At 44.1% G+C, this 15,115-nt stretch overlaps 1 protein-coding gene across 9 annotated transcripts in view; it reads left to right on the forward strand.

Annotated features, from left to right (window-relative positions):
* The window catches only part of Eya1 (EYA transcriptional coactivator and phosphatase 1), a 137,656-nt gene that overhangs the window by 110,816 nt on the left and 11,725 nt on the right, over positions 1 to 15,115 (forward strand). For 8 of the 9 annotated variants that reach the window (XM_038347576.1, XM_038347577.1, XM_038347578.1 and 5 more), the window contains 4 exons: positions 12,295 to 12,353; positions 12,468 to 12,628; positions 13,546 to 13,660; positions 13,765 to 13,886. In XM_038347576.1, the coding sequence (XP_038203504.1) occupies positions 12,295 to 12,353; positions 12,468 to 12,628; positions 13,546 to 13,660; positions 13,765 to 13,886 (457 nt within the window). The remainder of the gene's footprint in view (positions 1 to 12,294; positions 12,354 to 12,467; positions 12,629 to 13,545; positions 13,661 to 13,764; positions 13,887 to 15,115) is intronic. The other variant, XM_038347575.1, reaches the window with a different exon arrangement.

The following is a 15,115-nucleotide window of genomic DNA, read 5'->3' on the forward strand; positions in this document are numbered from 1 at the left end:
AGGAGGGACGAGATTGTACTGGGAAGCTTTGGTAGAAAGGCCACAAAGGTCTGGCTGTGTTGGAATACACTAACCATTTTTAATTAAATTTTTCTGATGCACCAACTGAAACAGAAGCAGAAATATAGTGAATTGCTTCCCCCACCCCCAAGATGGTGCTCTGCAGACAACGCAAAGTTGTAGCACACACTGGCTCCGAAGAGGGGTTATACAAGTATTCTAGCACATTCTGTGACAGAAAACCAAAGCAGCAACCACGTGTACCCGTTCTCTTTAGCCATTCTCTATGTCTATACAGCTAGACCACCAAGAGTAACATGTTACTTGTTTATGTGTGATTCTGGATGGGATGTAAATAGGTACTTTTAGCCATTACAAATAGCATGCAGAAAACAAGTAAGAGAATTCAGAATGTGTCCCATGTGTACTCCAGTACTACTGGCATGGTTTACATAGTTTATATTTACTCACTCATGAGTAGCTTTTAGTCATAAAGCAAAGAAAACCAGCCTACAATTCATAACTCCAGAGAACCTAGACAACAATGAGGACCCTAAGAGGGACATACATGGATCTAATCTACATGGGAAGTAGAAAAAGACAAGATCTCCTGAGTAAATTGGGAGCATGGGGACCATGGGAGAGGGCTGGAGGGAAGGGGAAAGGAAAGGAAAGGAGGGGAGGAAAGAAAAATATATAGCTCAATAAAATCAATAAAGACTATGCGTGAAAAAAGTTATGCTTATTGATACATAATACAGTATTTTCCCTAATAACATAAGCACCCAAGCATATCTGAGGCTCTAATTCTGGAGAAGGGTCTTTGTAGATGGTGGGGAATGAATATTAACGAAAATTCCCTCAGTTTTCCTTTCAGGCTGTCAATGATTTGGAGCCCATGGGGCTCCTCGTACTGGTGGGGCAGCTCTCATGAAGCCCATGGAGTGGAATCCTTTACCGGCATCTAGAGACCGTATCTTCTAACAAAAGGCCCAGGCAGACTGGCGTGGGGTAGTGGGTCTCCAAGCCCACTGGCACTTGGAAGAGCAGATATTTTATGAGAAACCCCTCAGAGAGCCTCCCTGCCCTCAGGGCCTGCTGACGGGAGGTGATGACGGGACCCTTCCTGCAACTCCCAGGGAACCTTCCTCCCCTTTCAAGGGCCGATGTCCGGTTCTGCGTGTTTGTCTTTCTGGAGTCAGTAATCATTCCATGGCAGAGAACGCTGGTTTAGGAATACCGAGAGCCTGTCTATTTTGAGCAACACAGTCCTTTAGATGCAATTGAGTACTTCTTACCACGCTAAGGTTCTCCGGCTGGATAAGATAACTGAAGTTTTTTCAACTTTCAGACTTCAAACTTCTCGCCCCCCCCCCCATAAAAAAAGAAAAAAGAAAGGAAAGTACATGAGAATATTTCTTTAACAATTGTATTGACTTGAGGTTTTCAGTTAGAGGAGAATCTACAACCATAAATAGTGACAAACTACAACCTGCATGCGACAGTAGATCTGCTATAGGGAACAAGAATACTTTCTTAAATGCCACCTTTCATAGTTTTCAGCTTATTGTTTTATGTACATAAACAAAGCAAAAATGTTCTGTGTCAATTAAAGTGTCCTGTTAAACACTTCATATAAATTCATATGGGGCTCATTTTCCTCAGGTGGCAACAGGGGTAAAAAGAAACAGAAAGGGATGAAAGGTCCCCCCGGCCGGGGTGTTTTTCCAGCTCTGCCAGCCCGGCTGCGGTGGAAAGAATGGTTCTTATGAGAAGGTGATTATTCACAGCAAGCCCTGAGTTCGTGTCACTGTGAAAAATTCTTCTCCAGTGCGTACTCTCAGCAGGGAAAACAGATCTGAAAGAAGGAAACAGGAGTTACAAAGAACACTGTCTGCCGCCGGTGACAAATTATGTGTGCAAAAGTGATGGGCAAGCCCATTGCAAATCGACAAATCGGTTCTGCCGTAAATCAAAGGCTGGCCTGAGGAGCGCCTGTGAGCAGGCATCCTGCAGGGGTGTTTGCATTGAATGTGCACTGAGTCCCCTTGTCGTAAGGTTGTGGATAATAATAATTCTTTACTTTATCTTGGTCTTTCATCATCATGCTTTAAATTACATAATACAATATAAATTTATGCTATAATGAATGATACAATTACATACTATAACTTGAAATTGACTCAAACACTAACTCATCGCCCTGTGTTGTAAAATGCTACAGCCTCTTATGTTAATTAAATAATAAACAAGCTGTGTAAGGTTATCAGCCTTTACCTGCAACATCAGTGCTATAGGCAGAACACACTGAAATACCATGTGCTGTTGGACAAAACACAGTAAACCAGCAAGGTTGCGTAGCCCAGAAGCAGAACACAAACTTAGCATGTGCGAAGTCCCCTCAAATTAATAAAAGATGTGTCTTGTGCCAAATAGTAAACATTCATTGAACTTTGAAGGAAAAAATATTTAAGCACTGATATCATTAGATCAAATGTAGCTGTATCATAACTGTCAATTAGATGAATCCATTAACATGAGACATAGCATGAAAACAGTTTAAATAAGCCCACTTTGTCTTAAATGTTTATTTTCAGTTCTTTCTGGCTTATATTAAGCAGGACTTTCCACCCTAAGGTGAAGAGTGTGGATAAAGACAGATAGATTTAATATAATCATGTGGCGAAGGAAGTATTCATGGTGGGAAGGAAGTCCAAACCAAGAAAGACTCACATGTGTTTAGTAAGACTATGCCTCCAAAAAGTCACGGTCGTCATGTGATCCCTCTGTGACTTGGAAAGCCACATGCTGAAATATTATTAAATTGACATCCTATTTTAATTAGCATATTTTAAAGGGATTAATACAAAAATATTAAAAATTTGAGATGTTTTTTCATTTTCTAGTTATTAATAAGCTTAGGTGTGCTGGCAGTTTGGAGATATTTTAATGATCAGAAATATCTGTCCCAGGTACATCCCATGCCCAGCATACAGCTGAAATGCTTCAACCTATCTTTTGCCTTACCATGCCATTTGTAGGCATTTTCAGTAAAAACCTTAATCTCTATGTAGTTTATGGCTACTGGTATAAACAGATTCAGAACAAACTAGCAAACAGCTTACCTTTGTTAAAACTGCTAGGAATCAAACCTTGGGTTGCTAATACAGGAATCTAGGTCTTCCTCCTAGTGTAAACAGAGCTGAAGCAGTGTTCCCCTTGCACTAAGGTAAGGCCCAAAGGATACGGCAGGCACAAGTATAGTCAAAGGCTGTTTTCAAAGTGAGAAACCACGCAAATGAAATGGGTCTCCTTCTACAAGCGCAGTGATGGCCATTGCAGTGGCTGTTTTCAGTGCCTGAGATTTGAAGTCACTTGTTTTCTCACTGACTTGTACAATTGTGTCATCATATCCCTATCAAAACTGATACTTGATATTAAAATGTTGATTTAAAATATGCGTTCAGGCCAGTGGAATACTGACTGGGTGGATCGTTTAGCGTAGGAATTTAAAGATCTATTTTCTGGGTTTGTGTTAATTCTGTAACTTGCATGTCCCTAAATTCTCAAACATGGAGGGGAGTTTCAAAAGTGCCCTGTTCTTCATTGCTACTCCCTTAGCTGTAGGTCATGTCTAAGGAAGCTTTGCAGGGGAACTTTAAGAAGCTATGACTATCACTGGTGTCAGAGAGATGACAGATAGCTCCTAACAGCCAGTGCCAGTGTGAAGGGACTTTGGATGTCTTCCATGTCACCAGGCGTTGGGCTTGTTCTATGGCACCAAGTTAGGGAAGAACAGGTAGCCCTTAATGTTCTTTGTGTCTCATTGGAAGTGCTATGGGCTTGGGCACATGTCTGGAAAGCCTTTGGGACTGAATTAGTAACAATAAATACATGACTCAACTGGGCACACTCCTTTTCACAGACAAGAGTGGGCAAGTTAGAAGTTGGTTCCTATAAATTAAATTCTAGAGTGTAGGCGCTCAACTAGAGAGGCTAGACTTAGAAACCAATTCTAGTCAGGAGCTAATAAGAAGCAGGGTTCTTCACCTTTTCCAACTGTAGGCTTGTTTCGGGACCACCTTTTCTTTCCTTAGACTTTCTGAATTATAGAGGTTCTGGCACGAGAGTTGATATCTGGGGTACACATTCTACCTTGGTTTTCCAAAGAAGCTATCAAAATATCCACAGAATCAGAAGTTATTGCCCAAAGTCGCCTGTGGAACAATCCCTTGCTGAAAACCTGTCACCCTCAAACTGCCAACACTGGTGACCCTGAAAGGCTATTGTATGATGCAGAGTTTCTATGTAGACGGTGTGAGCGGATTCACAGAGGTCTTCTTTTCTGGGGTGGGTTGATTGGTTGTTTTTAAGGTAAAGTATTACTTGTTATTTGTGAAAATCAGTACTACATAGCATATGGAATTTCATACTAAGAAATATGAGGACTACTTTTTAGCAACTTAGGTCCTGAGCAAGTGTCTGTATTGTTCTAAAGGAAGTTCCTATTTAGGAGTGTAATTGTCCGATGGAAGAGACGAGAGGGACACAGGAGCCTCAGGTGGTTTCCTCAGCCTTGGCCATGCCCAGCTGGTCTCAGTAGGTATTGCTGGTGTCAAGACATAGTGATACGTGGGCTTACAGAGATGGCTCAGCAGCTATGAATATTTGCTGCCCTTGTAGAGGCTGCTAGTTTAATTCTAGCATCCACATGGCAGCTCACAACCACCTGTAATTTTAGTTCGGGGATCTGATGCCCTCTTCTGACCTTTACAGACACCAGGCACAGTCTTGGTGCCTATACATACATTCAGGCAAGACTCCCAAACATAAAAGTAAAATGAATATTTTCTTTAAAAGAGGCAGTAATAATAGCTAGCCATCCCATGACCTCTTCCATTTCCACCCTGGATAGGAAGGTATTGAAACAATTAGACGGCAGGAGAGTTGTCTGTTTTCTCATGGGTAAATTTGGAAAGGTAACAAACGCAACTGGAGTCCTAAGAATGTGGGCAGGGTGACCCGACGTCTCTGAAGATGTGCTTCTAGCAATCTCATGTTGTTTCCTTTAGTAACTGCCTCAGCATCTTTAAGCCTCTGTTTATTCAAGGGCTTCAGATTTACTCCAAGTTTGTGTTTCCAGGTTCATGTTCAGAGGTAGAGAGCATCAGTATGCTGCCCGTGACGTCCATCTGCTTGGCACTGAGAATGAGGCCCATTGTAACTGTCTTAATTCCCTTTATTAATTTTCCTAAACTAGCTTGAATCGTGCGGTGTATTTTTACATAATTATGGTACAAGCAAAAGGCTTGGGGGGAAAGAACAACCACTACAGTATCAAAGCAGAGTAAATATTTGCAGAAAAATTCTGCCATAAGTTAATATTTTGCATAAGGGGCCCTGTACAAAATCTGAGTTATTCAAAAGAACAAGGCTGTGGCCCACCCCTAGACACCCAGAGATGATGACGGATCAGAAAAAGGTCAGCTGGAGATGCCATGCCAAGAATAAGACAGAAGAGACCAAAAAGGCAGAAAAACAGTGTAGCAAAGTCCTAAAAGCAAAAGCCCGTCTGCCGATGACCATGAGTTTCTAACCCACATGGCTCTCTGCCAGCTATCCACACCCGAGCTGTGTTCTGCTGCCTGGTGTGTTGGCTGCATCCCCAGCCATCCGTGTGAGCATTTTACTGCCTGGTTCTGCGAGCGAGGGTTGGAGGGCTGCAAACCGAGGGCTAGCAGTGTCTGCGGCTGGCTTATTTCATTTCTCTGAGTCCCCTGTGAATCACAGTGAAGGAGAATGGTGGGAGGAGAGATTCGGGTTTCTGACTGTTAGTGTTTATCTGAAAGACAAGACAAAAGCCTGTCCGAATCGTTAAGAGCTCATTGGGCCATCCCCACACCTAGACAGCTGCTATTGAGATGGTAGCTTAGCCCATGCTCCTGATCTTCATATTGTTGCCACGCACAGTGTGCTGGTGTCAATATGACATACCAAAACCACACTCTCACCGCATACACCCGTGCTCTGGATGAGCTTTGTCACCTGGTAAAGACCTAGTAACTATGTGTGAATGAGTCTCCTTCAGGACCATGGCCCTCCAACATGTCAGTCATTTAAGGACCTGATATTGACATAAAGGGTTGGAGCTTGCGCTGAAGGATCGAGGCTGCACATCCTAGCTCTAGACTGGAAGAAACAAACACAGGCACACACCTTTAGCCTATTTGTTTCAGGCAGTAGAGGAAATACATCCCAGCTGGAGTCCCCTAAGCTCCAAGCGACTAACAAGCCACAAAGAACCCTGGTCCCAACTAACCGTGGTGGGCCAATGTCTGTCCCATAAACTTGGGGAGCCTGGAAAGATGGAGCCGTTTGAAGTCCTAGTACTCGGACCCCCTCAGAGTCTTCATTTCTCATCTATAAATTAGGTTGGGACACAAGAGCTCTTGAACTTTCTCCCACAAACTCAAGCAAACAACCTTCCTGCCTTTACAGGAATTCCACAAGAAATGGAAGCCAAGCAACCCTTATCCAAAATGTTTGGATCCCAACATGTTTGGGAATTTTAAAATTGTTTTTCAAATTATGAAATCCTTGTGTATACCTAGTGAGATAACTTGGGAATGTGACCCAAGTTTAAACAGAAAATTTACTAATATTTCTTGTGCACCTGTTATACTTAGCCCAAAGACAATGTTACACAGTATTTTGTCTGGGTTTTGACTGTGAACCCATTGCCTGAAGAGTGTAGAATTTCCCACATGTGGCATCTTGGTTCAGAAAGTTTAAGATTGTGGGACATTTCGGATTTTCAGGGTTTTTTCCCATTGGGGCGATCAGCCTGCAGATGAATTGGCTCTTCTGAAGTTGTTGGCATTATTGGGATGGCAGGATCTATGAGGTATAAACATGTCAAGGTAGAGCCTTTGGTAATCGGCTACGGAGGCATGGTCAATGGACAGCTTTAGCACTTCTGGAAAGGGAGGGGCCAACCCCAGGATAGGAAGTGGCTATGCTTCAGTGGTGTTTAAATGTAGTGATTACTCATAAATTCTCTTAGCAATCATAGTTTTGCCCCGGCCCTTATTCTTCCTTGGGGTTGTTTGTGCTGTTTGGCTCCACATGTGACTGGTCAAATTAAAATGTTAGTTATGGGCTGGCAAAACTATGTCAGCAGGTAAAGACAGTTGCTGCCCAGCCTGGTGTCCTGAGTTGGGTCCCTGGGGCCCATGCGATGGATGGAGAGAACTGACTCCAATGAGTTGCCCTCTGACCTCTGTGCATGTGCTGTGGCACGCACATGCCTGCATCCATACATGTCATACACACAATAAAAATGCATTTTAAAGTGCTTTTAAATGTTATAATTCTATATCCTGCTATCAGGTTGGTTTTTTCCTTATGTAACATTTCTGACTTAAAAGTCCTTAACATAAATAACATTTCTCCCCCTCACATATGATCCGTTTCCAACTCTACACCAATGCTATGTAGATTTGGGGATCCAGAGAAATGGAGGTTTATTTCTCAGACTTCTCTTTTGCCTATCTGTGCTGCTGGCTTGGTCCCTAGAGCCTTGTAACTGAATGCCATCTGTAATTTTTGAGAAAAAAAAATGAAGCCTTGCCTCCCAAATGCCCTCTTCTCTGCCCACTCCAGTGCTATTAGAAGGAAAGTGTCTGGCAAGCAGTCTAAGACCCTGAAAGCTGTCTTGTCCTGTTACCACAGTTCAAGACATCCTTCCTAGAACACCACCGTTTATCTGCATATTAGATCATTGCAGTCGCCATACTGAAAAAGGCAAGTGGTGGCCCGTGCCAGTCCTTGCCAACATCAGTTCCTCAGACCTCTGCAGCCTGAGCAGCAGGGGATTCATTTGGACTCCAGAGCTGCCGTTGCATTTACCACAGGTAGAATCAATCAGTCTGTGGTTGTGAAGTTCGATCAGACCTTTTCCTGCTGCACCATAAGTGCGTTTAGAGCAAGACTGTCCGCTGCTTCCCTGGCAGGACTGTTTGCTGTGACCTCCACGACCTCCATGCCCAGGGGTTCTCTGGGTTCATTCTTCTGCCTCATGGTTTTTGGACTTACTGTTCCTTCTGCCCACAAGGCTCTTCCCTGAATCATCTGGCATTGCAGATCCCCTTGGCTGGCTAAATGTGTCCTTAGCTTTCATCCCTACCAGGGCGACTAGGTGGCTCATTTGCCTGTCCTTGTTGCGTGGCTCCCCTACTAAGAGGTTAGCTCGGAGGATGGGGATTTTTTTCTTTCATTCCCTGTTACGTTTTCAGCATCAGAAGCAGTAGCAGAAGGCAGCTGCTCTTCACAGACAATGGCTGGAGGAGTGAGCACCAGCTTGTTAAAGTGCTCAGCTGGGCAGAAGTACAAGACCCTATCTGGAGTCCTTGCCGTCACCAGCTCTGTGTCCCTCCCTCTTGCAGTCACTGAGTCTCAGAACAGACAGTGGGAGTCCCTGAACACTGCCCAGCCCGAATGCCTTACTTTCTTGCAGTGGCTCCGAGAAGTGAGTGCTGCCCTAGGACTTGCGTTCACCTGCGGTTCCAGCTCCTCACAGCCCATTGCATGCTTTCTGAGAGCCCATTTACAAAGACCGATGTCAGCCTGTTTGCTATGCTTTTCCAATAAAAGCGTATTTTCCCTGTGGAATTCTGTGCACCCTGCTCTCTGTAGTAAGCACCCAGTCTGAGTTTTTCAAGACCGATTTTGGCACCTGGAAATGGATTCAACTTCTCTTTTTGTCTCTCACATCTATAGAATCCTTGTGGCTTTGAACTTTGTCATTTCTTGGAGTCAGGGCTCGTTCAGCTTGAAACTGGGGGCCTCTGAAAAGGAACCCTGCCCTCCCCCCATTATCTAGTTCTTTAGAGCAAATTTGGAAATTAGAAAGTCAGCAAACCCAAATGATATGAGCATCTCAGATATTCCTTCCAAGGACCCTAAAAGACAGGGTGGCTTCTGAAAATGGAGAGAAGACAGGTTCATCCTTGGGGACACTGAGTTTCAGGAAATAAAAATGAAGGTGGGGGTTCCAGTTTGGTAGTAAACCCCCTTAGGACAAGCCAACACATCACATGTAAAGGGTTTTGCAGCCTCTTAGTGTTCTCCAGGTTTCTGAGAATCTTTGAAACTTTATTTTTTTTTCTCTCTCTCTCTCTCTCTCTCTCTCTCTCTCTCTCTCTCTCTCTGTGTGTGTGTGTGTGTGTGTGTGTGTGTGCACGAGAGAGAGAGAGAGAGAGAGAGAGAGAGAGAGAGAGAGAGCACATACGCATGTGTGGGATGGTAGGGATCACACATGCTAGGAAAATGCCCTATGACTGAGATGCACCCCCAGTGTTGTGATCTGCTGGCCTGGTACCCTGTCCCTATAGGAGATGGGCCCCTCCCACTCCCAACCTCCCCCTTCAGGTGTCTCACCTCCTCTCAAGCTCTCTCTCTCCCTCCCCCTTCTCTCTTTCTTTATTTCTGTCCTTCTTCTAGAGAGGCAGCTTCTACCTCTCTCCTCCCCATTTCCCCCTCCCCTTCCCTTTCCCCTCCATAACCCACTAAATAAACTCTATACCCAAACTCTCTCTGCTTAGCATATCTGTCTATCTCCTGCTGAGGCCTCAGGCCACTGGCCAGGGGACCCTCTGAGGCCTCTGGTGACCCGAAGCTGCCCCTGGGTACTTGATCCCCCACCCCCTCTTTATAAATGATAATACCTAGTCCCAGCCATCAAATATTTGATAGTAAATGCAGGGCAATTGTAACTTTACTCATTACTCACAAGTTCGGTCTCAGAAATAAAGGGATCCTTTTCAGGAACTCTGTGTACTTGAGCTTAAAGCACTAATATGCTTTTCTCTTGTTTACTAAACAATAATAGGTATTTTCTTTCTCAAAGGTGCTATCTGGGCCCATTTAAAAGCACTCTTGAGTTTTAAAATCTCCTTCCTTTAAAATCAGTCTACAAAACTCCCCTGCTAATGACAGTGCCATTGTTACAGGGGCCTTTGTTTTAACCAGGTCACCTTGGAGAAAAATCTACACTGCAGGTAAAAGCTTGAAGCTGTTGACTTTTGATTAGAGCTAAAAGATACTTAACAAGTCTTCACTTGGGGGTCCAGCCTGGAACAATGAGTTTTAAAAATAGCTAACAAGGGAAAGAAAACACTGTGTGTGGAAAAACCATGGCAACAATGGGTCCTCAACTATCTTAGCTCACTACTCAGTGGGTGGAAATTTAAAACTAAATCAGTTGAAGACAAACTTCCTCACAGCCTGCTTTCTAAACAACCTTAGCTAGGCAACTCTCAGCCAGTTTGGATTTCTTGAATTAAATCCCACCCACCCACCTTTTTACACAACTTTAACTCAGTGCTTGTTTCTGACTTCCACAAGAAGAGAGAGAAGTCCATTGCAGGTTTTCCTTCCTCCACGAAACACATGCCAAAAAATAAAATTAAAATAAACAACAACATAAAAATTGCGCTGCTTGGTAAGGTTCTGAGATTGCGTTCCCTGTGTTAGAAACCCTTTAAAGGTAGAATTATGTTGTTGAACAAACAATTATTCCACCTTCTAGACCGAGACTCAATTGTTGCTGCTGAGAAGCAACATGCCTGCTGTTTTCTGAGAGTGACCCATTTTGCAAATGTGAAATTCACAGTCAGCACGCAAAGGCTCTCAGCCCTACCTTTCCTTTTTTCTTATCTGAGGTCAAAGACCTCAGGAGAGCCTGAGGAGGGTTACAAGGTCAAAGTCTTTTCCTTCTTGGAACTTGCTTCTTGCTGGGAGCCGGCTGCCTGCAAAAGACGCTTTGGGGAGAGGTTGGGGGTGGGTCACATTTTTAATTCTGTAAAGAAACAGCTGGTTTGAATTTCTTTCCACTCCTGTCTCGAGCTGCCTTCCTCACAAGCCCATGGAGGGGAGGATTTGTCCAGAGGAGCCAGCAGCATAAAGAATCTACCTTCTATTACTATGGTTCTCTACGCATGTTGCTTTTGTGGTATAGTTGAATTTGCTGACTGCCAGAGAGGCGTGAGTTTTTACATAGTAAACTCGATCTGAAATCTTCCAGAGCCTCTGTATGGAGAACCCTCTTCTAATAATAGTTTTAAACTAAAACTCTAATGGGAATCAGTATCCTAGTGTCCAGTGGGTTATATGGAAACTGGATAAAATGGCACGGATGTGACCAATGTATAAAGCAAGCCAAGTGCAGGGATTACTTATTTCTGTACTAGATACCTTCTGTATTTCTAAATCACTCATGGTAACAGACAGCCACTTCTTCCCACAGTCGCCACAGGGGCTGTGCATAGAGGAGGAGGATGCTCACTCACTGTTTCTATGAGAACAAGTGCAGAAGCTGGGGACCTATGCAGCTGAGCTCTGGCCCATCACTGTGACTAGATGTTCTAAGCAATGCATTGCCACGTCTGCTCACAATAGCATTATTCTGTAAAAGCCAATAAATCCAGCACTTGTGTATGTACTATGAATATGTAATCTAGCTTAACAGTGAAAATAGCAGACAAATGTTTGGAAAACATACCATAGGACTTGATTATTTTTATTTAGTTTTGAAGTCTTCCATGCTTTTTAAATCCCGAGCATGTGGGTGCAAATGTACACATACACACATACACACACACACACACACACACACACACACACACACACAGAGAGAGAGAAAGAGAGAGAGAGAGAGAGAGAGAGAGAGAGAGAGAGAGAGAGAGAGAATAAAACTCACATCTCTCAACTAAATAGTAAACCAGTAACAGATTTTTTTGTCTAGGCTCCTCAGCACACTAGCCCCAGGCTGTGTTGGTGTGTGGCTCAGCAGCAATCAGAGGTCATAATTTCATTGGCAGTTAGCATCAGGTTTAATTTTTCTAGCATGGTGCATTTACCAGAATGTCTGGTTTCAGTTACGCCAGGCACTCTGCGAATCAAGCTTTGGGCAGTATTGTGTGTGTAGGTACCTGAGGTTCCTGGAACACACATGCCAATTGTTTTCAATCACTTTCCTTTCTAAACACAACAATGTGTTTTCTAAAGCTGAGTAACGGTAGTCCTTGATGACATAGCTTGTTTCTTACAGAGAACGGCCCCAAATAGGTAAAAATGTCAATTTAACAAGGCTGCCACCTACTGATGGGCACTGTGGAAAAGCATGCCAATTAAGGTGTTTTTTTTTTAAAAAAAAATACCTGTTTGTTTTTTCTTGTTTGTGTTTAGAAAGGTGCTTCTTCAAATTTAACACATGCCATCTAAATTGCATTTTAGGAATGTGACCAAGTTCATATAGATGATGTGTCATCGGATGACAACGGCCAGGACCTGAGGTGAGCACCTTAGTACACAGACTGACCGTACCTCTGTTAAGAGTCTAAACTGCTCCGGTAATTAATATGCATTCTCTGTTTGGTTAACTCCGGGCTTTTCTTCCAACTACACAGCACATACAACTTCGGGACAGATGGCTTCCCTGCTGCAGCCACCAGCGCTAATCTATGCCTAGCAACTGGTGTCCGAGGTGGCGTGGACTGGATGCGAAAGCTGGCCTTCCGCTATAGACGAGTAAAAGAGATCTACAACACCTACAAAAACAACGTGGGAGGTGCGTGGCTGAGAGGTCCCTCAATGGGCTCGTGTCAGACAGTCTAGATAAAACCCGCCGAGTGCCGCTCCCTCTGGGGCTCACGCTGTTGAGTACAATAGAATAAGGATGGTTTCATCTAACTTAAGAGTTTCTACTACTATTTTGTGACCATTATGAAACTAGGGCCAGCTGTCCTGGCTACCTAGTGCCACACTCTGACCAGCGGTGACATTTGGGAAGCTCTTTGACCTCTCCAAGAAAGCCTTGTCCACAATACAAGATGGGCTCTAATTTACACTCCTCCCTCTGAACTATGTGTGTTAGCCTGAGTCCTTGCAGTATAGTTCACAGTAGTCTAAGTGGCTTGAGTATAAAGGAAATAATAGGTAATACTGTTCAGCTGGGGGCCTTTTAACTCGGTCTGATTGGGATTATTTGCGTGGGTAGATAGGTTGGTCGTTTAAGGAAAAATACTTAACAAATACAACACGAGGTGTATGACTCAAAGGACATGGTGCCTTCCTCCGGCTAGGAGCCAGTTCTAGGTCAGCCATTACTCCCAGGAGGTGACAAAATGATGCCTAGTATTCGCAGGGCTTCTGATTCACCAGTTACTCCCTCAACTGAGGAGGGAACACAGGTCATTCCATAGGGTCACTGTTCCTGACCTAACCAAGGACACTCATGCACCCTAGAGCCAAAAGGGGAGTCAGCTCTACCCATAGTCCGTGGCAGGAAATGGTCCATCAGAAGAAGGGGCTATGGGAATGTCAGGACAGAGGGTCCCTGCAAACTAAGCATACGTTTGCAACTGAATGGTATCTGAAAACGGTCAGCTTAAGAATAGTGATGGTCTCTGTAAAATGTTTCTTCTCTCTGGATCTGCCGGGACACATGGGTGAGCATGTGAGTCTCACGGGCCTTCTACCCCTCAGGTCTGCTCGGCCCAGCTAAGAGGGAAGCGTGGCTCCAGCTGAGGGCTGAGATTGAAGCACTCACAGATTCCTGGCTGACCCTGGCCCTGAAGGCCCTCTCGCTCATCCACTCCCGGTGAGGCGCCCGTGGGCATGGGCTGGCACGTGGGCGTTGCTCGGGCTTGCTTGTCTTGAAGACTCATTTGTCAACAGTCCTTCCCTCCATCTCTGTTCTCATAGGACGAACTGTGTAAACATCCTAGTGACAACCACCCAGCTCATCCCGGCGCTGGCAAAAGTCCTGCTCTATGGATTAGGAATTGTGTTTCCCATAGAAAACATCTACAGCGCTACTAAAATAGGTGAGCGCTCATGTTTTGAACTCATCCTTTTCCTTGAGGCCAGTGTGAATGGGAAGGCAGCGAATGAGACGTTTTTCAGGATTCTTGCTGTATCCAAAGAAGGGGGAAAGAATGAGAAATGTCAAATATAACCCCTGTAACTAAGTGATAAATGTTACTTTACTGGAGGAGGTGAAGACTGGTCATTGAAGGAACAAATGATTTAACGTAAATCTGAACTATTGTATTTATTCTTTTAGATAACTGTTGGATAACACCAACACTTTGTAAGTTGAAGCAAAAGTAATACAAACCCATACAAAGTGGAAATGAACAGTTAAGGATCGTTTCTCTGTTTTACTGGCAATGGTTTTTGTTAGTTTTAGCTCAGTATCTATAAAAAAATTGACCTCTCCTTTTAATTCTGAATAAATAGAGAAAAGACGGTTCCCACAAGAATACAGAGTTGGGAGGGGAGCAAAAGTCTGATTAGAAATGTAGTTAGGATTAAACTAAGAAAAAAAGGAGTAAGAAGTTCTGCCTTGTTCTCAAGGGGAGCAAGTAACTATCTATGACCTATGACAAAGAAATATGCAAATGAGCCTCCAGCAGGCCTAGAGACCTACAACAGGCATTTTGCATATTCATCTTTACATTTTACAAATGAGGAAACATAAGCACCCAGGCTTAAGTTGTTAGGGTGAATGGCAAAGAGCCAAGCTTCAGGTGGCACTGACCCAAAGTCCTCCCCACAAGAACTTATCCTGTTAAGTGGCTGGTTGCAGGGAGAGCTGAAGAAACTCCTGCTCCCAGCCAGGAGGGATCAGAGGTCAGTGTGAGCCCAAGCTAAGGGACAAAGTGACATTTGCTGGGTAAAGAGTGTTTCTTGAGCAGATATGCTGATGAGATCAAGGGAACAGAGAAGTTCCATGGCAAGGGCCTTGTGATTGTCTCTGAGTGGCCATTGCGCGGTACTCATGAACCGCTGAAGCTGGGGATCTGCCATCCGCAGACATTCGTGCCCCACATATTCCTGTGAGACAGCAGGAGGATGGATGTCATCCTCCCAGGTGCTGTTTCTGGCTGCTAACTCTGTCTGAAGACAAAGGGCAACAGTAGATTCCCTCAGGTCTAACCTCCATCTTCCCATGCCTTCAGAACTCTGTATGTCTCCTTGGCAGCATTTACTCGATGGTCACTAAAGAACTCCTTATTTGTTTACAGTGTGGATTTCCCACCAGATTATAATG

Source organism: Arvicola amphibius, chromosome 11 (genome assembly GCF_903992535.2).
Source record: "Arvicola amphibius chromosome 11, mArvAmp1.2, whole genome shotgun sequence".
NCBI classification, from domain to species: domain Eukaryota; kingdom Metazoa; phylum Chordata; class Mammalia; order Rodentia; family Cricetidae; genus Arvicola; species Arvicola amphibius.